Source organism: Ahaetulla prasina, chromosome 1 (genome assembly GCF_028640845.1).
Source record: "Ahaetulla prasina isolate Xishuangbanna chromosome 1, ASM2864084v1, whole genome shotgun sequence".
In the NCBI taxonomy this organism is placed as follows: domain Eukaryota; kingdom Metazoa; phylum Chordata; class Lepidosauria; order Squamata; family Colubridae; genus Ahaetulla; species Ahaetulla prasina.
Genome location: NC_080539.1, coordinates 75,604,015 through 75,630,355, shown reverse-complemented (window position 1 = coordinate 75,630,355; position 26,341 = coordinate 75,604,015). Strand labels below are relative to the sequence as shown.

The window sequence follows — 26,341 nt, the reverse complement described above, 5'->3', positions numbered from 1 at the left end:
CTGCACTTTGGCCAATCCTGGCCACTCACTTAAGGAGGGTATCCCCACTTGTGCATGCCCTCTTGGCCCCATAAGGAGGAAGAAGAGGGTCATCTTTGGGGAAGCCGCAATGGAAGCTCATGCTTGCTCCACAGCTGTGCACCTTTCCCCCTTGCTATCGTACCCTCCTCCCGGATCCCATTCCCACCTTGCCAGCCCTCATGTTAGTGAGGTTGGCATCGGCCACGGCCGGGTTGGGCCAGTGTCTCTGGGCGGAGAGCACGTCATGCAACCGGGTAGACAGGGAGCTGCAGAAGAGGGGTCAAAGAGCCACATTTGGCTCTGGAGCTGGGGGTTGCCAACACCCGCTCTAAGTGGATTCAGAAGTGAGGAAATGGAGGAAACTCTCCTGAAATCTTCTACATGTGCAAGGCCAATCTTACTAGCCGGGAGAACCCTATACAAAAGCTGCTAGTAGAACAGGAATGGACATCAATCTCATGCATGCTGTACTCACTCCAATTTATATAAAAGTAGCCGGCTTCACAGCTGATATGAAGTCCAAAACTAGGCTATTCCTTCCAGTATGATGGTTCAGTAAGATTCAGCTATCAATCCAAATGGTTACTGTGCATGGAGCTGGGATGAAAGATCATCCTGTACTTTGTCTTAGGTGGGAAAATACCTTTGGCCCATTCTAGGTCTGGATTCATGCAATATTACAACATATAAAATCTGCCTCTGAAGCTACACATTTTGTGGGTTTATACAATACCTTGTACTAACCAAGAGGCTGGTTTCATATAATGTGTTGAGCCATCAAAATAAAACTGAAGTTGAATAATAGTCAAGGTTAGTATGAGTCACCAACGGCAGCATGCTATGCTGCTCTAGCCCAATGGCTCTTGTGTGTGGAAAAAAGATGACAAACAACAGCAAACAGCAGCCACATCCACGTAGGATAGCAACATCTATCCATCAACATGGCTGACTGCAAAAAGTTAAATATGATTGGATTGTGTTAGTACTCAAGATGGGAGGAAGCCATGAAATGCCAAGGCTGAGAGGTTGGAAACGTCTCCTGGAAGAAGGCAGTCGTAAACCACTTTGCCATTCTTGTTAAAACCAAACACCCTGCAGGAAAGAATTAATTTAAGCAGCTGCAATAAGGATTCAGCTGGCAACACATTCCTCGGGTTGTTGCACCACCAGTTCATCCATAATTACAAGATGCACCGCTTTTGGCTTTACCTAACGTAACAAGTGGCAAGCAGTTGTACTTGTCCTCAGTCACAACTGTCTACCTTTGCCATTCAGTCTCACTCTGTGTTCAAGGAATGGGGCCCCCACAACCCTGCCTGGAGTCTGCCGCAACTTAATCCCATCCACAGACCTGGCACCAAAGGAGCACCTGCTCTGGCAATCGCCCACCTGCTCCCCGACCCCACCTCTTCCTCCAAACGGCGACTTAAATTCCTGGTAGCCTCCTTCTGCTACCTCGCCTATGCACCGTTGAGGGTGGGCTGCGCTGACTTGAGGCCAGCCCTCTGCGACACCCAGACGCCGTCGCCAGCAAGCCAGCGCACGCGGTTAAGCAAGCGAGGACCACCACCGGGCCGTCGGGCTCTCTCTTGGCAGCATCCCCAGGAGAAGCGCTCGCCAATCGGGGTCGAGCGCCCAAGTGCGCCGAGGCTGCCTTGTAAGAACAGAGAGGCCGGTCACTCACTGCCTAGGCACTTTCACCTGCGGGCGTCCTTTTGGCGCGAGAGCCGGGGTGAGGACCACCTCATCCCTGGCCCGGCGATGCCCGACCCTGGATGCCTCCAGCTGCTCTCAGGGTATCATTGCAGCAGCCTTCGGGTTTCCTTTTGCTTCGGCCACACCCGCATACCCCCCTCCACCCCCCATTTCTGCTTCTTCTCTTCCACATCAGAGCTGCCCTTGGTTTAAATAGCGCCCCTCCCACCCCGGCTTGCCTTTCCCGGACTGGCTGGGCATCCCGCTTGACCTCCACGGGGCCGCTCTCCGGGTCTCCCTGCCCGTCTCGCAAACCTCAAAGCCACGGGCAGGGGAGGGGCAGAGCGCGAGGTGAGAGGGAAGCCAGCGCCGTAGGGCCCGAACTGCGGCGCCTCTCGGAGAAAGTAAAGGGTGGGCGAAGGGGCGGGCCGAGGCGGCGGAGAGCACCCAATGAGCGTCCAGGAAAGCGGTCGGGGGCCGAGTCGGTCGAGTCGCTATCCAATGACCGCGGAGCAGCCGAGGGCGGGAGTAAAACGTTGGGAGCTGGGAGAAGTCGGAGAAGGCGAAGAGTCCGGAGTCGGGCGGCGAGTTGTCGGCGGAGGTGCTGGTGTTCGCTTTGCTCTCGCTCCGGCGTCCGTTATACTAGCTGCGTAGTCGCTGCGCAGGAGCGCCCGGAGGTTTCCAGGAGTCCGGAGGGAGAGGACCAACCGGAGGAAGCGACTTTCTTCGCCCGCCAGCCTTGAGTAGAACTTCAGCTGGACCGCGGAGCTGCTGGTCTGCAACAGGAAACTTTTCTGGAGCAGCCGGAGGAGGCAGAGCTCCGTCGTCGCCGTCGCCGCAGCGCGGTTGGGTTGCTCCACGCGGGGCTCGGGGAGTGCGAGTGGACTTGCGAGGGCTGCCTCGGCCCTGGCCGCGATGTCCCTGGCCACGGACGCCGCGGGGCGGAGGCGTCGGGGTGTCGGCGGCGACTGGCCCTTGGCCGAGGGGTGGCTGCTGCTCCTGGCGCTGCTGGTGCTCCCGGGGACGCCCGGGACGCGGGCTTTCGTCTGCCTGCCTTGCGACGAGTCCAGGTGCGAGGAGCCCAAGAACTGCCCCGGCGGCGTCGTTCTGGACATCTGCGGCTGCTGCTTCATTTGCGCCCGGCAGCGCAACGAGAGCTGCGGCGGCTTCTTCGGGCTGCACGGCGCCTGCGACCGCGGACTTCGCTGCGTGATTCGCCCGCCGCTCAACGGCGATTCTCTCACCGAGTACGAAGCGGGCGTCTGCGAAGGTAAAACGCGGAAGATCGTGGTCTTTTGCTCCTGTCCCCGGGGCCAGATAGCCGCTCCGCCCCCGCGTGGAGCCAGGAGCCCGAAGCAGCGCGTGGCTTGGTAGGGTTGCGGGGCTCTGCCCCGAGAGAGGAAAAGAATCCTGTGAGCCCCCCGGCTTTACGCTTATATCACCCACCCCAATCCGCCGCTCCCCCTCCCAAATAGTGGCGTTTCGCGGTTTCCTTTCCAGCCTCTCCATTTTTTCCGACGCACAACCGGGGTGTAATGCAGCTATAACTACCTTGAAAACCGGTCGCGAAATTCAAGGAAAGGTGGTAGCTTCTTCGAGTCTGGCGTGTTCGTAGGTTCCATCTCTTCTCTCCCAAGAAATACTTTTCATTTGTCTATGTCATGCTCCTGTATATGCATGCATGCATGCATGCATACATACATACATACATACATATATATATAGTCTCCAGTATTTTTTTTAAAAAAAGAATAAAGGGGAGAGGGGAAAGACGCTAATAATGGTGCGCGCATGTTTCCAAGCACTGGAGGGTGTTCGTTTCTCCTGTTTCCTCTTTTACGCCGCCGCCCCCCCTCCTCCCCCCGCGCCTTTTTCTTGCTGTTTTCATCGGTGTTAGGTTTCAAGATGGATTTTAATTGGACCGCAAAAATAAAGCGGGTTTTTGTGGTATTAGTACAAAAATGTTAATTTGGACATCATTTCTTTCCTCTGACTTCGCTATTTGCCTGCTGGCTTTTTAGGACCGAAATCACGAACGGGCTTACCTGAATGTAGATGGCTGTAATCGACTGACTTTTCAATCCATATATATGAAGCATTTGGTTATTTGATCGTGTGTCATGCGGAACTCAACTTTTACCTAGTTGTAGGGCTGAAGGGTGTCCTACCATTTTAATCTTTCTTAATAAATGTATTTTCAAAACATTACTATGCTCTCTTTATTCAAATTATTTTGGAGTTCTGCTCCCAAGAAGGTTGAAAAGAGCAATTGCCCAATTGCTACTAGTTTGAAGGGATGAGGAAAAGAACCAACTGTCTTGTTTTAATTTCTTTAAAAAAATGTATTCATTCTCTCTCTATATGTGTGTGTGTGTGTGTGTGTGTGTGTGTGTGTGTATGTATGTATATGTATATCAATCACATTTTCCATAAGTATTCTTTATAATTAATATAATTGGAAACATTTACATTTTTTGTCTGCTAGCTGTCTGCCCAAATTGCGTCTGAGTATTCAGTATCTCCATTGTAACTTTTCATTCCGAAGTCTAAGGGAATATAGTGTATATGACAATCAGAATCTTTTATGGAAAATTCCTTTTCACTTCCCTTCCATAAGAATGATCCACAAGAGGGCTGCAGAGAGCTCAAAAATTCTTCTGGAAAAAAAATGGCAGGAAAGTCATCTAAACACTCCCAGCCATGCATAATTTAAAGAATTCTTAATTCCCTTTAATCCCTAAAGATTTCCAGATTTATCCTTTGGGGCAGCCACTACAGTTTATTTTAACCTTAGTTTTGTAGATAAAATGCCTTTTTTCTAATACAGGTATGTTTCAGTTTAGTTTAATTGGCAAGATGAGAACTATCAGGATAGACCTATCAGACTTTTAATAACTTGCTTGGGGTTGTGATTCCTTTGCATGGAAGTTTTAAACTTAAAGGAGTTATAAACAGATTGAGCTGAATGAAATGGCTGTTATGAAAAGTACATGTTTATGAGTAATTATAGAGAATGTTTATGCTAGAGCAAATTCTACCATAACACCTCAATACCCTACTTCATTTTAGTTCAGAGGTTTTTGACAGTTTTAATAATTGTTTAAAAGTACTGATTGCCGGACTTCAGCTGTTACTTTGTATCTGGCATTCCCCTGCAGCAAATAGTACAGGTAATCTATAGAGATGAGACTTCAGGCAGTGACAGAAATGTAATATTTATTCCAGCTTTTCCTGTCCCAACTTCTCCCAAGAATACAACCTGCAGAAATTAGCCAAACTATTTCCAGATAAAAAGTTTACCTACACAACTGTAGTTTCATCTTCAAAGCTTTAAATGATGACTTCGGCTAAGCTCTTGGTAATTATAGCTAACTTTGGATTTTGCAACATGTCTATGATTGAGCTTGTAGATAAGAATGTTAGTTTTGAAGTCTGTTGATAGTTCCAACAATTACATTAAAGTTGTTGGATGAATTACTTGCTTTTCATCTATTAATTAAACATCTTTCAAAATTGGGAACACTCTTGTCATGACTATCGTGTATGGATAAAAGCCTGTTTACCTCAAAAGAATAGGTCTTGTGTTTCCACAGAGCTTCCTCTTTGAGTCAGCTTATTCTGTTATAATTTTTGTGCTGAAATGACCCCTACTGGTCAGTATGTAGAACTTTAAAAAAAAAAAACCTTTAAAAGATTTCGTGACAATCTGACATTAAACTTTGTTTTTTTATTCAGCCAATAAGTTACTGTTTAAGACAAATATGTATACTTGCCTCAAATCTAGTGAAAACAGGATTTTTGAGACAGGAATGCTGAACATAATTGAAAGTATTTAGTATGCTCATAGTTTAATTAGAGAGTTATGATCTATGCTACATATGCTTTGCATATTTTATATAAATATGAAATAGCATCCTTCTGCCAATAGCACAGATGGCAGTTGGGTCAGATTCTGGCAGCTGTTAATGTTATTGTTATTTTGCATGTGATCAAATACCAAAGGAAAGGTGTTCCATACTGGCATCTATAATTTAATTTGCTAAATTATTGAACAAATATACTTTTTGTGGAAATAGCTTCATATTACTAGTAATAAAGAATAACCTAAAAATAATACAGACAAGATGATATTCCTTTAGAAAAAGGATGTTGAGTGTGGCTATTTGGAGAAAAAAAACCTTCAAGATTAAACAACCAAGTAGTGTTTCTCAGTGAAACATGTATCAACAGAAAAGTGGAAGATTTTGCCATGACTTTCATAAAAATACTCAGAATCTGGCCCAAATATCCTAAGATACTGTTTAGATTTTCCTCCCAATCATTGAAGTCATAGGGTCCTTGTTCTGAAACCAACCCTTTTTTGTACAACTTGGTGGTTGTTGTTGTTGTTAGTTGTGAAGTCGTGTCCGACCGATCGCGACCCCATGGACAACATTCCTCCAGGCCTTCCGGTCCTCTACCATCCTCTGGAGTCCATTTAAACTCATGCCTACTGCTTCAGTGACTCCATCCAGCCACCTCATTCTCTGTCGTCCTGTTCTTCTTTTGCCCTCAATCTTTCCCAGCATTAGGCTCTTCTCCAGTGAGTCCTTCTTTCTCATTAGGTGGCCAAAGTATTTCAGTTTCATCTTCAGGATCTGGCCTTCTAAAGAGCAGTCAGGGTTGATCTCTTCTAGAACTGACTTGTTTGTTCGCCTTGCAGTCCAAGGGACTCGCAGGAGTCTTCTCCAGCACCAGAGTTCAAAGGCCTCAATTCTTTGGCACTCAGCCTTTCTTATGGTCCAACCTTCACAGCCATACATTGCAACTGGGAAAACCATAGCTTCGACTATACGCACTTTTGTTGGCAGGGTGATGTCTCTGCTTTTTAGAATGCTGTCTAGATTTGCCATAACTTTCCTCCCCAGGAGCAAGCGTCTTTTAATTTCTTGGCTGCAATCCCCATCTGCGGTGATCTTGGAGCCCAGGAAAATAAAATCTGTCACTACCTCCATTTCTTCACCATCTATCTGCCAGGAATTGAGAGGGCCGGATGCCATGATTTTAGTTTTCTTAATGTTGAGTTTCAAGCCAACTTTTGCACTCTCCTCCTTCACCCGCATCAAGAGACTCTTTAGTTCCTCTTCGCTTTCTGCCATTAGAGTGATATCATCTGCATATCTGAGGTTGTTGATATTTCTTCCGGCAATCTTAATTCCAATTTTTGATTCATCTAGCCCCGCCTTTCTCATGATGTGTTCTGCATATAAGTTAAATAGGCAGAGTGATAGTATACAGGCTTGCCGGACTCCTTTCTCAATTTTGAACCAATCAGTGGTTCCGTGTCAAGTTCTCACGTTCCCATAATTCCCAAAAATGAAAGTTGGAAAAACACATATACACCATATCTTCTGGAAACTTATAGAGAGCCTTCATTGCATTAAAAAAGTAAGTCTTGGGTGCATTTTTTAAAATCACCAAAGAGTATCCATTGTTATTATTTGAGCAATGTATCAACTGGTTTCCAGGATGCATCATCACATTCACATTTTCCTACCTAGGAAAACTTAAGTTCCAGTCTTTAACCTGGAAGTTGGCTGTTGTCAAAGAGATAGTCCACATATTCAGAACTTGTTTGCTTCACTTTTAATTGGGTATATCCAGGATTCAGTTATAATTTTATGTCATAAATTGATTGCTGTTCCTTTTGGTAAAAGTATTGGCATTCCTAAGGCTGAGGAATAAGGCATACGTCTGAATAATATAAAGTGTATTCAGACTTGGATATTGAAAAATGATCTCCTAAAAGTAAATGTGCAGTTAAAGTTACATTGGTATGATAGCTGTTAGAGATCATTGCTGAATTAACATTGAGCCTATATTCTGCAGTCTCCAATTAATTTCAATTTAAAGACAATGTAACTATGGATGATTCAGTTCTTTTCTCATACTTACCCTTCACTTTAATGAATGGGTCACTGTTATGTTCAGATGTCTAAAGAGCTGTAACTTCCTTTTGTTGGTGAAATGATAATTTATATGTTTGATCTGTTTTGATTTTCTTCTTTCTTTTTTTTTTTTGAGAGAGATGAACAGTTGTCATTTCAGATGGTTTTTCAAAGGAAAAGCCAAAACTTTGGACACTTAAGTGGTGCAAACAATAGTGATTCCTAAACCACTATTATAATTAACACTATTATTAATATTACTATTATAATTAAACCACTATTATAATTATGGAGATCTGTAAAGTTGATGAAAGTCTTGGTTATATCTTTATCCTTATAATAGAGTTAGATCTATTTGTTTTGTGCTGAACTCACAAAATTTTGTTTGCGTTACCATACTTAGTTCTTTCTAAAGATATACATAAAATGTAAGTTTATCAAAATTCTGTGGATTTAAAATAGTGCTAAAGTCATTAAACATTCTGCAATTGTTAATGTGTTCTATTATAGATGACTGCTGATATGGCTCTCTTTAAGCAAAAACTGTAGATAAAGCAACATTTATTTTTAAAAAACTGGCAGGATTATGAGGCAGCCTGTTCAGGCAAATCTGTTTGCTATGAAATCATTCTGGCTTAAGCTCTCTGCATCTTTTGTGTGAATACTGCTTGCAATATTTCGAACACTTTCAGCCTCTGTTCAGGCGTAGTTTTTTCCATTCTCTTTGCTTGTATTTGCTTGTAGCTGCTTTTTATATTTAATTTTCAACATGGTTATATGGGGTTTAATGTACTCCCTCTATTCCCATTTCTTCCATATTGCAATAGAATCATTTCAAAAATAGGATACAAATAAGACTCTCAAAAGTGTGTATTCATATTTTGTGCCATGAAACTTTTATTAAAGATTATCATAGGTAGAAATCAATTTACTGTACTTAAAACTTCATTTTTCAAATTAAATTTGAAAGGTTTTCTTCTTGAACAATAAACTTTATCATCTGTACCAAAACATCTGTACTTATTTTTTTTAAATTGTGATACATCCACTGTATATCATGTTCCATGAAAGGTGCTAGATAGCAGATATTGTTTAAAACAAGAGTTACTCCTGTGAATACAAAATTAGTTTATATTATAGCAATTTGAACAAAGCAGTTAAAAGACAAACAGTGGTAGATGCAAGCATTTCATATTGACTGTTATAACAGTCATGTATGATTGTGCCTCCTTTTTAGAGACTTTGTTTTAGCAGTCTAATTTTTGTATCTCCTTATGTTTGCTTGAGTTGTATGATAAAGTTGTGGAAACTAAATGGACATGAATATTGTGTACTTCTATGATTTTAAAGAAAGTTATGTTAGAAGTCTGCTCCAACTATGATACAGTGGTCTGAAGAATGTAGTATCTCTTTCTATAATCCTTTATACAGCACAGGTATGATCCAAAGGTCTGGCTAGACTTCATGTACTAGTTTGTATGTTTAATTCACTCTTTTCCTATTCATAGTCAATTAAACTGAATATTAATAGTATAATGCTGCATGACTAGGTCAGTGAAACTTCTTTTGGTTTCAGGTAGGAGGGTTGTATTCTTTTATAAATGAGGCACAATTTTTTTTGTTGTGAGAAAGTATAACTTGAATTGTTTTAGGCACTATTTATTTATTTATTTATTTTATTTATTTTATTTTGTCATAACAATATACACAAGCATAACACAAAAGATTATATAATATATAAACATATATATGAGGAGAAACAAGGTAGTATAAGCATATATATATATATAGGGGAAGAAACAATAGGACAGGAACGGTAGGCACGTTTGTGCTCTTATGCACGCCCCTTAGAGTTCTCTTAGGAATGTGGTGAGGTCAACAGTGGATAGATTTTGAATAAAGCTTTTGGGGTTATGAGAAGAGACCACAGAGTCAGGTAATGCATTCCAAGCATAGATAATTCTGTTACAGAAATTGTGTTTTCTGCAATCTAAACTGGAGCGGTTGACATTAAGTTTAAATCTGTTGGTAGCTCTTGTGTTATTGTAGTTGAAACTGAAGTAGTCATTGGCAGGAAGGACATTACAACGGATGATTCTATGAGCTAAACCCATTTATACGTATGTACGTGTGTGTGTGTGCGTGAGAGAAAGAGAGAGATGATTCTTTGATCTGCAGTGATAGCAGTATTAAAAATAAGCTATTTGAAGCGTACAGTAAAGTAGGAAATGAGATTACCTAGACAAATTATCCTTAGTTTTACGTATAACTGTTGTGATTTAAAAAGCTTTTTATTTTAAAAAATGAAGTGGTAATATAATGAAAGTTGGATCAGAGAAGCCAAAGATATGCAAAAGCAAAGGGCAAAAAACACAAAGTGGAACAATAAGAACATTTTTAAATATAAATTGTTGAGGCATGATAACAAAGGAGTGAACAAAATGCTCAAAGAGAACATTGTATATTTGACAGTAAAATACTCAGAAGACCTTTTCACTGGAGTGATATAAAAACATCGGTAAAATAAATACCTTGTTCACTCATAACCTAATTGTCTCCCATTGAACAATTGCAATGGCTTCTAGCTACATAAGAGTTACCCTTGAAGAGTATCCAGGAGCAGCTGCCTAAGAAATTATGAGTGCCTCAAGGATGGCACATGTAATACTTCTACTACAGGACCTATCATGGGCCCACTTTGCTTCTGGGCCCAATTCACAGTCATTAATTATTACTTTTAAAGTTCTATAAGGCAATGGGGCCAGATTACCTGAGAAACCATCTCAGTTTGTCACATCAGTCCATAGATGGTCAAGTAGGGAAGGTATGTTATAGAGCCTATTAGTTAAATAATTTCAACTGGTGGAGTCCAGGAAGAAAGCTTTCTCTGCCACTGTCCCCACCCTCTAGAATACCTTCCGTCCAGATATAAGGCAGGCCCCCACTCACTTGGGCCTTTTAAAGGAGTTTGAAGACATGGCTGTGCCAACTCACAGGTCTTACTGAGGAGTACGCAACTCTGGAATAGTTGGCTTTTTGATGGCCTTACCCTCACTTTTGGACTTATTTTTGTTTTTAATCTAACTCTTTTATTGCTTTTTTCCTTTTTTATATGGTTTTTAGGTATTTATGCTGCTGTTTGTAAATTATCCAAAGTCACTCTGCAATTGAGATGAATGGTATCGAAATCTGACAAATAAAGAACATAAAATAGTTAAACCAAAAGGAGAAGAAATAACATAGCACGTAAAGGAACACACCTTGCTGCAGGACAAGCATGGATTCTGCAAAGAGAAATCTTTCCACACCAAACTCTTAATAGTTTTTTAGGGTTGTCCGCATTGCACAGTTGGATTTTCAAAAAGGCTTTGGTGAAATTCCTCACTGCAGGCTCTTCAGTAAATTTAGTAATGACAAAATAAGAAAACTTGTTGATAACCAGTTAAAAATCCAGGCAGCACCGTATAGAAATAAATAATCAGTTTTCTAAAGGGAGAGGTGGAGTCAATCCCACAAAGATTTGTGTTACATCCAGTGCTTGTTAATTGCTAGAAATTATCTTGATTTGGATGCAATCAGTGAAATAGAATAGAATAGAATAGAATTTTATTGGCCAAGTGTGATTGGACACACAAGGAATTTGTCTTGGTGCATATGCTCTCAGTGTACATAAAAGAAAAGATACGTTCATCAAGGTACAACATTTACAACACAATTGATGATCAATATATCAATATAAATCATAAGGATTGCCAGCAACAAGTTATAGTCATACAGTCATAAGTGGAAAGAGATTGGTGATGGGAACTATGAAACGATTAATAGTAGTGCAGATTCAGTAAATAGTCTGACAGTGTTGAGGGAATTATTTGTTTAGCAGAGTGATGGCCTTCGGGAAAAAACTGTTCTTGTGTCTAGTTGTTCTGGTGTGCAGTGCTCTATAGCGTCGTTTTGAGGGTAGGAGTTGAAACAGTTTATGTCCAGGATGCGAGGGATCTGCAAATATTTTCACGGCCCTCTTCTTGATTCGTGCAGTATACAGGTCCTCAATGGAAGGCAAGTTGGTAGCAATTATTTTTCTGCAGTTCTAATTATCCTCTGAAGTCTGTGTTTTTCTTGTTGGGTTGCAGAACCGAACCAGACAGTTATAGAGGTGCAAATGACAGACTCAATAATTCCTCTGTAGAATTGGATCAGCAGCTCCTTGGGCAGTTTGAGCTTACTGAGTTGGCGAGAAAGAACATTCTTTGTTGTCCTTTTTAATGATGTTTTGATGTTAGCTGTCCATTTGAGATCTTGCGATATGATAGAACCCAGAAATTTGAAGGTTTCTACTGTTGATACTGTGTTGTCAAGTATTGTGAGAGGTGGAAGTATGGAAGGGTTTTCCTAAAGTCTACCACCATTTCTACGGTTTTGAGTGTGTTCAGTTCCAGATTGTTTTGGTTGCACCACAAGGCTAGTCGCTCGACCTCTCGCCTATATGCGGATTCGTCATTGTCTCGAATGAGACCAATCACTGTTGTGTCATCTGCGAACTTCAGTAGCTTAACAAATGGATCATTGGAGATGCAGTCATTGGTATATAGAGAGAAGAGAAGTGGGGAGAGCACACAGCCTTGGGGGCCCCTGTGCTAATTGTACAGGTATTTGATGTGATCTTGCTAAGCTTCACATGCTGCTTCCTGTTTGTTAGGAAGCTTGTGATCCACTTACAAGTCTGTTCCGGTACCTGTAGCTGGTTTAGCTTAGTTAGAAGAATATCTGGAATGATGGTATTGAATGCTGAACTAAAGTCTACATAAAGGACCCTTGCATAGGTCTTTGGAGACTCAAGATGTTGAGGGATGTAGTGCAGAGCCATATTAACAGCATCATCTGTTGATCTATTTGCTCGGTATGCAAATTGCAAGGGGTCTAAAAGCGGATTCGTGATGGTTTTCAGGTAGGAAAGCACTAGCCTTTCAAAGGTTTTCATGACTACAGATGTTAGAGCAACTGGTCTGTAGTCATTCAGTTCCTTGATGGTGGGCTTCTTGGCACTGGGATGATGGTAGGCGTTTGAAGCAAGAAGGAACATAGCACATCTCTAGTGATTTATTGAAAATATGGGTGAAGATGGGGCCAATTGGTCAGCACAGACTTTTAAGCAAGAAGGAGTTATCTTGTCTGGGCCTGGAGCTTTTCCTGGCTTTTGTCTGTGAAATAGGTCCTGCACTTCCTTTTCTGTGATCACTAGGGGTTGTGAACCCAATGAAATGGGGTCAGTTGTAGGAGGCTTGGCTGTTGTTGCTGTGTCTGAGATGGGGGTTGTGGAGATAGGTGGCTGTAGTTTCCTTTCAAACCTGCAGTAAAACTCATTCAGGTCATCTGCCAGTTGTTGATTACCTTCAGCCTGGGAAGGAGGTTTGCCATAGCCGGTGATATTTTTAAGAGTTTTCCACATGTTTGCTGGTTCATTTGCTGAAAATTGATTCTTTAGCTTTTCAGCTTCTTTTTGCTGCTCTGATCTCCCTTGTTAGTGCATTTCTGGCCTGATTGTACAGCATTTTATCACCTTTTCTGTAGGCTTCCTCTTTGGAATGTCGTAGCTGCTTAAGTTTAGGTGTAAACCAAGGTTTGTTATTACTGTGTATTCGCAAGTTCCTTGTAGGTACACATAGGTCTTCACAGAAGCTGACATATGATGTTACAGTATCTGTGAGTTCATCCAGGTCTGCAGAGGTATCTTTAAAAATATTCCAATCAGTGCAGTCAAAACATGCCTGTAGCTTTAATTCTGATTCCTCCGTCCAGGTTTTCACTGATTTAATTATTGGTTTTATGGCTTTAAGTCTTTGCCTGTAAGCAGGTACAAGGTGAATCATGCAATGATCAGAGTGTCCTACAGCTGCACGTGGTAAATAGCAAGTTTATGGATAACTTCATACATATATATATATATTGTTGAAGTCTGAACTGTTCAAATCTAATCTTTTTAAGGTTGAAGTGGCTAGTGAAGACATCAATTCAGTGTGTGGCAGCTGTGAAGAAAGCAAATTGCATGCAAGGATCATTAGGAAAAGAGCTGAAATAAAATTGCCAACATTGTAATGGCTTCATGCAAAGTTATAATGTCTTCATCTGGAGTATTATATATAGTTTTGATTGCTACACTTGGCAGAGGTTGTAATGGAACTAGAAAAAGTAAAAAAGAAAAATATTCAGAGGTTTAGACACCTTCCTTATAAGGAACCACCTTTCTTCATGTAGCCTGATTCCCAAACTATGTTCTGTGACAGCCCAGGGTAAAATTTTTGTGATGTCCTTTTGTAGTATCATAACTTTGTAATACTAAGGGTACTGTGAATTAAGAAAATTTGGTTGCTCTGATTAGAACAAAATGATTGGGGGGTTCAGTCAACATATATGAACTCATGCATAGCATAAATAAAATAGTCAAGAATTTGCTTTGCTTCTTCAAGACTGAAAGTTACTGCTTAGTCAGGAGCCCAGCTACCTACAAATACTGTAAGAAACAATGGTGAAGAAGAGTGACTTTATTTTCTGCCTGCAACCACTCCAGAGACATTTGGTTAGTCATTGCTAGAAGTGAAATTTTGGAGGAGCTGTGACCTAATCCAGCAGGGTTGTTGTCATTCTCTTTATGTATGTAGCTTTGTTCTTTCAGCCTGTTAAGTTCAGGTATTCTTCTAAGGTGGGAAGAATCCACCCAGTTGATGTTTATTTCTTTTATGATGGGTGTTTCCTAGTCAATCTGATGCCTTGCTTTATATGGCAAAATGAATCAGCATTTACTTGATTTACAGACATTCTATGCATGGTTATGCAGAGATGATTCATACTTTGCACAGGTGAAGAGGCAAATGTCTATTTACAAATCTTGGTTAATGATATATACTTACTTGGGAAGAAAGCTGCTAACATTAGAAACAAGCTTCTTCCTGCCAGTTACCAGGATTCTTAAGAGTAGGTGCTAGTAATTTCCAGTGCATGCGTGTCCAAGATCTGGCAACATCCGGCAATTTGCAATTTTGAAGAGCCAAGAACAATCTCCTGGCATGCTTTTTGCTGTTTACAAAATCCAGTAGTGTTGTTTCAGTATTATTTTACATGTTTCCATTACACAATTGATTGTATTACTCAATTCAGCGAACCTTTTAGTGCCATAGAACCTTTTGACATTTAAAATCTGGATTGGAAGAATAATTTCCAAAACTGTTTATATGTCACTCTCAAGTGAATGAATATTCCATATAGATTTATTTCATTTTCCAATAGCCAGTGAGATGCTTCAGTTGCAGTCATAATTGTATTCTCTCTTCATTACTTTGACATTTTTCTGTGATTCCATTTCAATCCATGTTATAAAAATGTTCGAAAGACTTCTGTTCCTTTTCTGATTCCAATTGCAAGCATCTAAATACAATCTGGATCAATATTGCTTCTTCAGTGTCTTTAATTTCTGTCGGGGAATTGCGCAGCAGGAGATGCTGACATGAACTTGTAGTTTTATACAAATAAATACATTTTACATCTATATTTACAGCAAATAAGATGGTCAGGCAGGAGCATCATGAGTTAAAACACAGAGCATACGGGACACATGGAAGAAAAAGGCGGGGGGAAAGGGAAACTCCCCCTCCATACCTACAGCAACCAATCACAGCGCAGGTTGCCTAATGCAGGAGCCAGCAGTCTCCAACCAATCAACTATAACTGTGTGTTCTGGCTCACTGCGCAACCCTACTGCTCCAGCTACTAAATTTAAATATCTGAACAATTTCCAATTGACAAAAGTCCCATTAATTTCAGTGGGAATTAAGCACAACCAGCTTTCCTATTCAGCACATAGACACAAAAAATACTTTAAAGAGAAAATCTGACTGAAACTCTGACAACCAATAAGGGTTGTTCTGGGCCAGTCATCAAGATTCTTGAATGTTGGTACTAAAGGACCAATAATTTCTTCTCAATTTTGGATAAGTTTAATTAATCGATGCTGATTCTCCCAAACTTATTTTGGGTACAAAGACAAAATGTCTAAGCCTAAGTACCATAACCTTTTTCAATGACTGAGTCATAAAATGGCATTGGCAGATGTTGATTCATGCTATTATTTATTAACTGTCACACTGCAAACAGAGAATCCCAAAATCCTTTCTAGTATGATTTAATTGTCATACTACTATAGTCATCGTTATCAGAATTAACTGCTGATTTACCTTTAGTGATTTTATATAATTTGTATGTGTAGCTCTTGCTTTAGTTTAATGTTCTGTACATTTATAATAAGTTTCATTCATTTATCTATTATTGCTAGAATTGATGAGACAGTGTTAAGGCATGTTCCATGTATATAGCAATAGCAATAGCTCTTAGACTTATATACCGCTTCACAGTGCTTTACAGCCCTATCTAAGTGGTTTACAGTGTCTGCATATTGCCCCCAACAATCTGGGGGCAACATTTTACCAACCTCAGAAGGTTGAGTAAACCTTGAGCCAGTGAGATTTGAATTGCCAGCAGTCAGCAAAAATAGCCTGCAATACTGAATTCTAACCACTGCACCACCACAGTTTAATATATAGTTATACAGCTAAGTGTACCTTCTGTAAACAGAAATCTTAATAGGAACATGATATTTGATTTGTAGTTGTATGGGCTTGAAAAAGATCTTTAGGTATTGACAAGATTCTGTCTGAATGAATTTGTTAAAATTGTGCATTCCTATAATTCTTCTGAAAAAAGTAATTGATTTTTAAACATTTCTGTAATTGAAACTGTTTATTGATATTAATTGAATACTATTCATAGTGACTAATATTAGAGTATAGTAATAGCCATTATTTTATCGTAAGACCCTTCAGTGCTGTAAGAATCACTGTTAGATCGCTGAACATATTTCATCTTTTCATACTAAGATACAGAGCCAGTGAGATAAGTTTAACTGATCTTTTCTATTTAGCCTACCTGTCTTGCTTATTAGCAGATAAAAGAGCAGTATCATTTTTCTGTCTTGAAAAACATCCACCTAATGAAAGCTAAAACTACTATGTAATTTAATAATTTTTCAATATAGCTAGTGATATGGGTTTTCTGGGGAAAAAAATCATTAACCCAAATGGCTTGAAATTTGATTTAACATGCTTGATTTGCACTTAGTTTTTAAAGTATTATTTTATCTACTTACTTGTGGATGCCAAAAGAAAAAATGCAACAGACAGAAATAGTTGAAGTGAAATAAATTTTCAAAGTGGCTCAAAGTACAGTCCTATGAATTAGTGACAGTGCTAAAAAAGTATTTACATGAGGCCCTCAAAGTTCCAATTGCTTTGTATTGCCACAGTCATGCGATAGCAATTTGTTATGTTCTCTGCCAGTTTCCCACAAGCAAAGTCAATGACAAGGCTAGTAGAAAGACAGAAGTCCCAGTTACATAAAGTTTTCACTTTATTTATTTATTTATTTATTTATTTAATTAATTAATTAATTAATTAATTAATTTGTATACCGCCCTTCTCCCGAAGGACTCAGGGCGGTTCACAGCCAATAAAATACAAAAATACATATAACACAAGTTAAAAACAGTATAAAAAACTAATTCAATATATGGCCTAAAAATTAGAATACAATTAAAAACCCCATTTAAAAACCCCAATTAAAAACCTCAATTAAAAACTACATTTAAGCTAGCCCTGCACGCTGGAACAAAAGCGTCTTCAGCTCGTGGCGAAAGGTCTGGAGGTCGGGGAGTTGACGAAGCCCCAGAGGCAGCTCATTCCAGAGGGCAGGAGTCCCACAGAGAAGGCCCTCCCCCTGGGGGTTGCCAGCCAACATTGTTTGGCCGACAGTACCCGGAGGAGGCCCTCTCTGTGGGAGCGCACAGGTCGATGGGCGGCTACTGGTGGCAGTAAGCGGTCCCGTAGATAACCCGGTCCTAAGCCATAAAGGTGGTAGCCAGCACCTTGAATTGGACCCGGAAGACCACCGGAAGCCAGTGCAGACTGCGCAGGAGGGGTGTCACATGGGAGCCACGAGGTGCTCCCTCTGTCACCCGCACAGCTGCATTCTGGACCAGTTGGAGCTTCCGGGTACCCTTCGGGGGAGCCCCATATAGAGATCATTGCAGTAGTCCAGGCGAGATGTAATAAGGGCATGAGTGACCGTGCAAAGGGAAACCCGGTCTAGAAAGGGACGCAACTTAACCCCCAACGGTCATAAATCTGAACAAGTTGCCAAGTATCTGAATTTTAATCACATGATTATGGGGCTTCTGCAAATATCGTAACTGTGAAACATGGTCATAAGTCACATATTTCAGTACCATTAGAACTTTGAACAGTCACTAAACGAACTGTTGTAAGTCAGACTACCTGCATGAATACGGCACCATATGCAATGTCTACTTGTGCATCAGCTTCAGCAAGGCAGTAGAAATTTCCTATATAACTAACTATAGTGTGAGTTTGAAAAGCTATGCCATAGTGTTTTCACTCCCACTTTAAATTCAAAGTTGATGATAGGTAGCGCAAAAACCCCTGCACATATTATGCTATAATCTTGCAGTTTCCTACTGATTTGGCAGCTATCATATGAGTGTTCTATATATGACTTGTCCATCCAACAATTTAGAGAGGGGAATTACTGAATTTTTATTTTCAACGGTCCACCCAAATATTGGTTTCCTCTGCATTAAAAAATGTGACTATATGAATTTGGGTAGACTTCATGCCTTCAGATAGTTATTTCTGAAGAATCAGCTACTTAAGTCCACAGACAAAACTATGGAATTGTATTTTTTTATTCTAATTTTAAAATTCCAAATCCTTCTACTTATTCTTCTGAAGAGAGGAAAGCACCATATCCTCCAAAAGAGTATTCATTCTGTGGATTGTATCCAATCCTACTTAGGGAAAGAGTACAGACCTTTGTTGGTTTCCTACAGTAGCAAATGAGAATTATGAATTTATGAGTTTCTAGCTCTCACTTGAGTTTGTTTTCCAAATTGTATCAAAACCTACCGGGTTTAACCACAGTTAAATTGGGCTGTTTCCAATGTCAAATTGCTGAATTGAAATCTGCTCAGTTTTGCAGCCCTGCCCACCTTTGTATATGGTTTGTGGTACATGTGACCTGTACCATTTATTTATCTACTTATTTGATTTATATTTTGCTTTTCATTTGGTGTCATACATAAAGCTCCGTCTTATAATTTTTTTTCTTGCAATAATCCTGTAACATAGGTTGGGCTAAGAGAGAGTCATTGACTCATTGTCACCTAGGGAGCTTGCCTTTGTAACTGCTGTAGTCTTACATATATAAGTTGCTGTTTTTCGTGACCATTCATAGTTAAAATGGTAATGAAAAAGTGACTTTGCAATCGGCCCTCGCATTTAAGACCTTGGTAAGTCTATAAAGCAAATGAACATTAAAGTAATATAATGAGTAATAGCACTTTCACTTAGTGACCCCTTTACTTAATGACCAAGTCGCCAGTCCCAATCGTGACAAGGATCAGATGTAGAGATTATAGGCTACTTAGGGCTGCTTTTCCATATCACAGTCTTGTATGTGTAGAGTTGAGATAGTGGAACTAGTTTTAATGAATGTTATGGTGGCTTCTAATCCTGATACATATGCCTTTTGTAACAGTAACTCCATATTGCATGTTAAGATTTCTTTTCAGCTCTGATTTGAGGGATCACTGGGAAAAAATTATATCAACACTAGATGAGGAATTCAAGTGAGTGAGCAGTTAATATTGCTTCAGGGTCCATAACTGAGGTGGCAGATTCAAATTTATTATCTATCTTAATTTACCTGGAGGGAAGAATGTCAGAAAATGACTGCTGATTTATTGCATCATAGGTTGATTGAAATGATAGCATTGTCTTGAAAACAGCTGTGTTAAAACCATCTAGACCTCTTTCACAGGGACTTTTATTAGATGGGATTGTCAAACATCTGGAATGATAGCAACTTCTTATTCAGTTGAGATGACTTGATTGCTACATTTTACAATACAGTAGTCCCCATTATGTTTTGGATTTTTGTATTTTTTATTCTGTTACAAGTGCTAGGAATGCAATTCTTTAAATAAGACACCCAGGGTTCTCAAATTTTGATTTTAATTGGAAAAGTCCAAGTTCACATTTCTTTTTAAATGTGGTTCAATGATAATAATGTGAACTGGGGATATGCTGTTATAGAATCTTGTAACAGGAGCTTTAAATGCTTTAAATGAGTTTAATATTTGTATTGAGATACTTCCGTACAGTATTTGGCAAAAAAAAAAGAATTAAATAAAACAAATCAATAAGTTACCAGTATGATAGTTGTTTCATTTTGGTTTTTAGATGAAAACTGGGATGATCAGCTACTTGGATTTGAGCCTTGCAATGAAAACCTCATAACAGGCTGCAATATAATCAATGGAAAATGCGAATGTGATACTATTAGGACCTGTAATAATCCCTTTGAGTTTCCAAGCCGGGATACTTGCCTGTCAGCTTTAAAAAAGATTGAAGGTAAGTCAGTATTCACTAGTAAATGACTTCTGTATTATTTATAGCATATTACCTTAAATATCCAATATATAATTGGCTGTAAATCACCACATGCTTGTTGACAACAGTTCTAGCAAATGAAGTATTTGTGATTACTAATGGGTTTCAAATGTTTAGGATAGTAATAAACTAAAATATATGCAGGCATGTTTCATACAATGTATGACTACATATCTAGAATAGAAATGATTATGTTTGGTAATTTTCATCATTGAGAAAATCTCATCTGACTAGTATGTTGCTTAGTAAGCACTGTAATATATAATTATAGATATGTTTCAGCCACCATTGGAACACTTTATTTTCTGTCACGGAATAATTAAAACATTCAAAGACAAATTGACCCAAAATTAAATTCTGTCTGAGCTTAGTATGTTTAGCTTAGTATGTTTTCTGCTGGAATGCATGCTGAAATTTCAAATAGACTATTATCCGACTTGAAGAAGATACTTATATTTTTGTCTGTGGGAACAATGTCATTTTCATAGATCTGTAAATGACTTTTAATTAATTATTAAATTTATATACCAATCCACTGGCATATATCCTTAAAGCAGCTTCATGACCCTGTGATCCATACTACAAAATTACGTCTGCTGTTTGGGAAACGTATGCATTCATTCATGTGCATGCACAAATACATAGCCTTGTCCTGCATCTTATCATGAAAGATATAAATAACATTAGAGATGATACAACATTTAGCTATCTGACATGCAAGTATTGTAGAATGTGCAGGCTGGATCTTGAAGATATAACTTTATTGGCTGGATAATATTAAATGCTTTGAGCAACACTTTTAAATAGAAATTATTATTTATCTATAAAATAGATATCCTACTCCAATCAAAACAAATTCTTAGCAGCATATACAATAAAAGACAACACTGGAAATATCTATGATACAAATTAGAAGCAACTAAATGCAATCATATGATTAGAAAGATTGCCTCTAATGAATGCAAGATAGAATGTTCTAGGAAACTATTTGAATTTTCATCATCTTCATGAATGTAATCAAAGAGGTCAATTTAATTTCTTCTGGTGGTTATTTCAAAGCACAACGGCTGCTATTGAGAAGATTGCTTTGAATCTTAGTTGCCTTTACTTCCCCAAAACGGCTTTAAGAAAAATTTCCCAAAATGATCACCAGGCCTATTCTACCTTGAGTAGTTGATCCCACAGATGCCCAGATGCTAAGCCACAACAACTGTATGGCTCAAAATCATCATTTTAAATTTTATCTAGAAGGCAGATGGGACTAGTGCAGAACCTGAAGCACAGTTGTAATATGACCCCACACTGGGTATCAGCACACAGGCCAGTGCATCCTGGATTAACTGTAACTTTTAAGGGCAGAAGTCTTTAAAGGGCTTTTTGGAGCCCTTTGCAGAAGTCTAACCAGACAGCAATGAAGGCTACAGTTTCACCACATAAGGCTGCAATCAGGGTACGGTCCCTCCAGCAGAACCTAAGAGTTCAGAAGAATTCTAAGTCATAGACTTATTTCTTTAGAGTAATGCTTTCTTTGTCAAAAGATAAGTATTTTGTATGTTTAGAATTGCCATTTACATCCGTCTCTCTCCCCCAAGTCTCTTATAAAAGTTATTTTTCTTTATAGAAAATATGGGTCTCACGTGAAACATCTCAAATTCAGTTCCTATCTGTTAAAATTTGAATGATACAGATTGTCCTCGACTTACAACCGGAATTGAGCCCAAAATTTGCATCGGCAAGCAAGGCTGTTGTTAAATGAATTTTGCCTCATTTAATGACATTTTTGCCACAGTTGTTAAACAAATCACTGCAGCTGTTAAGTGAATCTGGCTTCCTCTATTGACTTTGCTTGTCAGAAGCTGTCTAGGAAGGTTACAAATGATAAATACATAACCCAACACAATGCAGCTGCCATAAATACATACCAGTTGCCAAGCACCTGAATTTTGCTCACATGGCAATGGTTACAATTGTTATAAATATGAAAATCCACCATAAGTCACTTTTTTCAGTGCCGCTGTACCTTTGAATGGTCACCAGACAAATGTTTGTAAGTCAAGGACTAGCTGTACTTAATATTCCATATTAAGATGCTATATTAGATGTAATATATGCTTGTTATATGCATATTATATATATGAATTATATAGACCAAAATACCTTTTCCAAAATGATAAAAACAAAGTTATAAAAAAAATAGTGGTAAAATTAAAAATAAAAGCTTTTAATTTCACCTTGTGGTAGTTAAGTATTGTACAACCTAAGTTGCTATTTTCTACAAAAATTAATAATTTAATCATTGATTGTTAATATTAGTACAGTGTTACATGATCTAGTGGGGACAGAAAGTTCTGTAATGGTGCTTAAAAGTTTGTAAACCCTTTTGAACGCTCAATATTTCTGCGTAAAAATGATCTAAAATAAAAAGAACACAGTTAAATAAATGAATCAAAAACATTATACTTTTTCATTTCATTGAGAAAAAATTATCTAAACCTATACATTTATGTGAGGCAAAAATTGTTTTCAGTTGCTGGTGAACACACACACACACACACACACACACACACACACACACACCAGCAATAAGCACAGCTACATGTTTCCAATGACACTTGATCAGCCCTGCACAGTCTTGGAGGAATTTTAGCCCTTTCCTCTTTACATAACAATTGCAACTCAAGGATGTTGGTGGGTTTCCTTGCATTAACTACTTATTTTGGGTCCTCCCACAACATTCCTCTAGGATTAAAGTCAGGACTTCTCCCAAAATCAACTTCTGATGGAACCATTCTTAGATCATTCATGTGCCTTTTGGGTTGTTATCTTTCTTAAGCTGCAGTTCATGGACAAATCACTTGACAATGATGGCAACCTGTCCTGATCCAGAAGCAATAAAGCAGGCTAACAAATTGAATAAAATTCTTATGCTGGAATGCAGTTTTGCTTTTCAACAAATACAATATTTTTCATTCAAGCCAAAAGGTGATTTCATCTATCCACAGAAAATTATTTTAGGAGCATTCTTGCTTATCTGTGTGGTCTTTGGCACACAGTCTATAGATTGGCAGCAATGTTCTTTTTGGAGAGTATAGCTTCCCTCTTACATCTCATGAACAATGTCATTCACCAATGCAAGATGGTTCTTTAGTTCCTCCTTAGACATTATCTTGGGGTTCTTTGAGATCTCTTGAAATATTAAACATCTCACTGTTGGTGTGACCTTGTTTGATTGACTATTCATGAAGAGGATAACAGTGGTGTTGAATTGTCTCCATTTGTCACTCAATCTGGTAAATACTAAACTCATTGGAAATAGTTTTATAACCTTTTCCAGTATGGTGAGCATCTTTTTTCAGAGTTTCTCAGAAATTTTCTTTGTTCATTCTATACTTTCACAAACATATGTTGTAAAGATCAAATTTGTCAGTAAATTTCTAGAATTCTGTTCTTTAAATAAATAATGCTGTTCTTTAAATAAATATCTCACACTCACTCCTGATTATCATTCTATTGATTGAAACATCTGACTCTAATTGACATACTTTTGCTACATACAAATTTGTAGCTTTGGATCATTTGCTCAATAACTAAATGAGCAAATGTAGTGTTTTTTACTCATTTGTTTAATTGTGTTCTCTAGTTTTTGGACTTGTGTGGAGGACAGGGTCATATTTAGGCAGAAATACTCAAGGGTTCACAAACATATAAGTTTCACTGTACTTGCATGTTAAAATACAAGTATCATTGATAAGGGAAGATTTAGAAAAAGAGAAAAATTAAGGAAAAAGCAAAGAATTTTAAAAGAAGCTATACTCTTTCCGTATAGCCAAGGACATAGAGATAGAGATGGAGATAGAGATAGAGATAACAAACAAATGTTTAATTAAGAGCAAGAGATAAAGAAGTTTAATAGCCTGGATTCATGAAACATACCAGAAACATGCATTTTTAAATCCTCTCCTTCAACAGGAGCATCAAGAGGTAAGACATTTTTGAGCTTCATAATTATGAAATGATTTATCAGAGCCATTTGCAAATATCAAAACAAAGATGATTGGAATCCTGATTAAATTATTGAAGCGTCTTCTCTCAGTCAATAATTGTTGCTGTGTTGAACATCTTACTGTGTTATTAGCAAAATGTTATGAGTTTTTTTTTATCCTATTCTTAAAGGTTGGGTTTCTGTAAAAATTTTCCCAACAAATACAATTAATTTGACAAGGAATGGCTGAGGCTTATCAGTTGTATGAAAAAAAGAAACTGGAATGCAGAAAATCCTCTTGCTATTTACCTGACAGTCTTCAGGCAAAGCCAGTACTTTCCAGTTCATAAAGACAACTTTGTGCAAGTTTCCTCTGGAATTCCAATCACATATAAACCCATAAAGAGTGAGATTCTATAAATTCTGTTTTGTCCTGAAGAAGCTTAACAAGTTTTAGTTAATTGATTGTAGATTTCAGTGAACTTCCAAATGAGATGTTCTGCTCTTAGTTGTATTCATTTTGTTACTTAGAGTGTTAATGGTGTCTTTAATAGCCCTGATATTCTCACCTCTTTTTTTCACTAGCTGTCAAAACTATTGCCCTAGTTAGGAAAGATGCTAGCAGAAGTTTTTTGATGCCATTAAATTGATAACTCTCTTAGATTATGAAAAATACAAAGTAAGCACTGGTTCCAGTAGTAGTAATTAGAGTAACAAATAAATTACAATGCAATTACTATAGGAGGCACCAGGAAATACTGATATTTGTCTGACTGCAACACCATCTTAATCAGAAGACATTTTAGTCCCAACATAGTTTTTCAGTGGACATATGGTACATGTATCTGTATTAATGAGGAAACATGCTTTTGGAGCAAGAATGGCTGGGAGAATTGACTTTTTTAGAATTTTATTGAGGAAATGTAAAATCACAGCAATTGGAGAGATTGGAGAGGAGGTGAGAAATGTAGCTGCCAAGAAAATTATTCTATGACAATATTGGCTTCTGGAAGAAACTTGTGTGCATGAAAGAACCCTGAACTATATTTGTCCTTTCTTCTTTTACTAAAACACTCTGTTATCATGGTAATTCTCAAAAGAAGAGTAAAAAAGACTTCCTTACTGTTGTAAAGCTTTGTCAGATAGAAGCTCTTGGAAGTGGGAACAAAAGTGCTGGAATTTATCACAGCAAAATACTTTCCAGAATTGTGTGGAGTTCACAATTAGAGATTAAAGAATAGAGGCACTGCCAGGAATGCATATTGTCTGCCAGTTAAACTTGCATGGGGAAACTGAGGAATTATGAAAACTCAGAGAAAGCTTATTGGACTTAATTCTAAGGCTGCAGTCTCATCAGTTTACTTGAGAGTAAACCTGGTTAAACTCTATATATATTCTGGAATTGTATAGGGGTTAATACATGCTTTTAAAATACTGTTCTAACCTCTGCATTTCTGTTGTAAATAACTCTAAAACTGGTTGAACAAGTGTTGTAGCATTATCTGTTCAAAGAACATAAGAGTATTAATTTTTTTAAAAAAGCAATTCATTTCAAATCAAGTTGCTTAGAGCTCTGAGGTTTTCATTCGTGCTAAAGAAATATTTTTTTCTGGAAGTGTTGTTGAATGTTTGTAAACTAAGGGTTAATCATATACAATTAAAAGAGGGAAAGCTGTTTTGTATTTTATACTACATTCAGCTATATTTAGACACATATTTATTGAGAAAGTTACCCCTTCTTGATAAGAACTTTTCTTTCTTTCCACTAGACCCATATTGAAGCTACCGTATATTTTAATAGAATAGAATAGAATAGAATAGAATTTTTATTGGCCAAGTGTGATTGGACACACAAGGAATTTGTCTTGGTGCATATGCTCTCAGTGTACATAAAAGAAAAGATACGTTCATCAAGGTATAGGAGATCTAGTTCAAATTTGAAGAGTAAAAATCACTGTATGTTAATAATATGTACTTTTAAATTTGAAAAATGTTTGAGCAACATGTTCTCCTGGATAGATCTCCTAGATAGACCAGATTAAGAAATCAACTCCACAGGAAAACTAAAGCTATTTTTATTTTGAGGTTGGATATAATAACAGAATCTTGTAAATCTCTGCTGTATCGCCTCCCTCTTCTTATACTCC

The 26,341-nt window shown here is 38.5% G+C and overlaps 1 protein-coding gene across 1 annotated transcript in view; it reads left to right on the top strand.

The window, feature by feature from the left end:
• Positions 1-2,180: 2,180 nt before the first annotated feature.
• The window catches only part of CRIM1 (cysteine rich transmembrane BMP regulator 1), a 151,928-nt gene continuing 127,767 nt past the window's right edge, over positions 2,181-26,341 (top strand). Inside the window, exons 1-2 of the mRNA XM_058164607.1 lie at positions 2,181-2,986; positions 20,003-20,173. Coding sequence (XP_058020590.1) covers positions 2,632-2,986; positions 20,003-20,173 — 526 coding nt within the window. The 5' untranslated portion in view covers positions 2,181-2,631. The remainder of the gene's footprint in view (positions 2,987-20,002; positions 20,174-26,341) is intronic.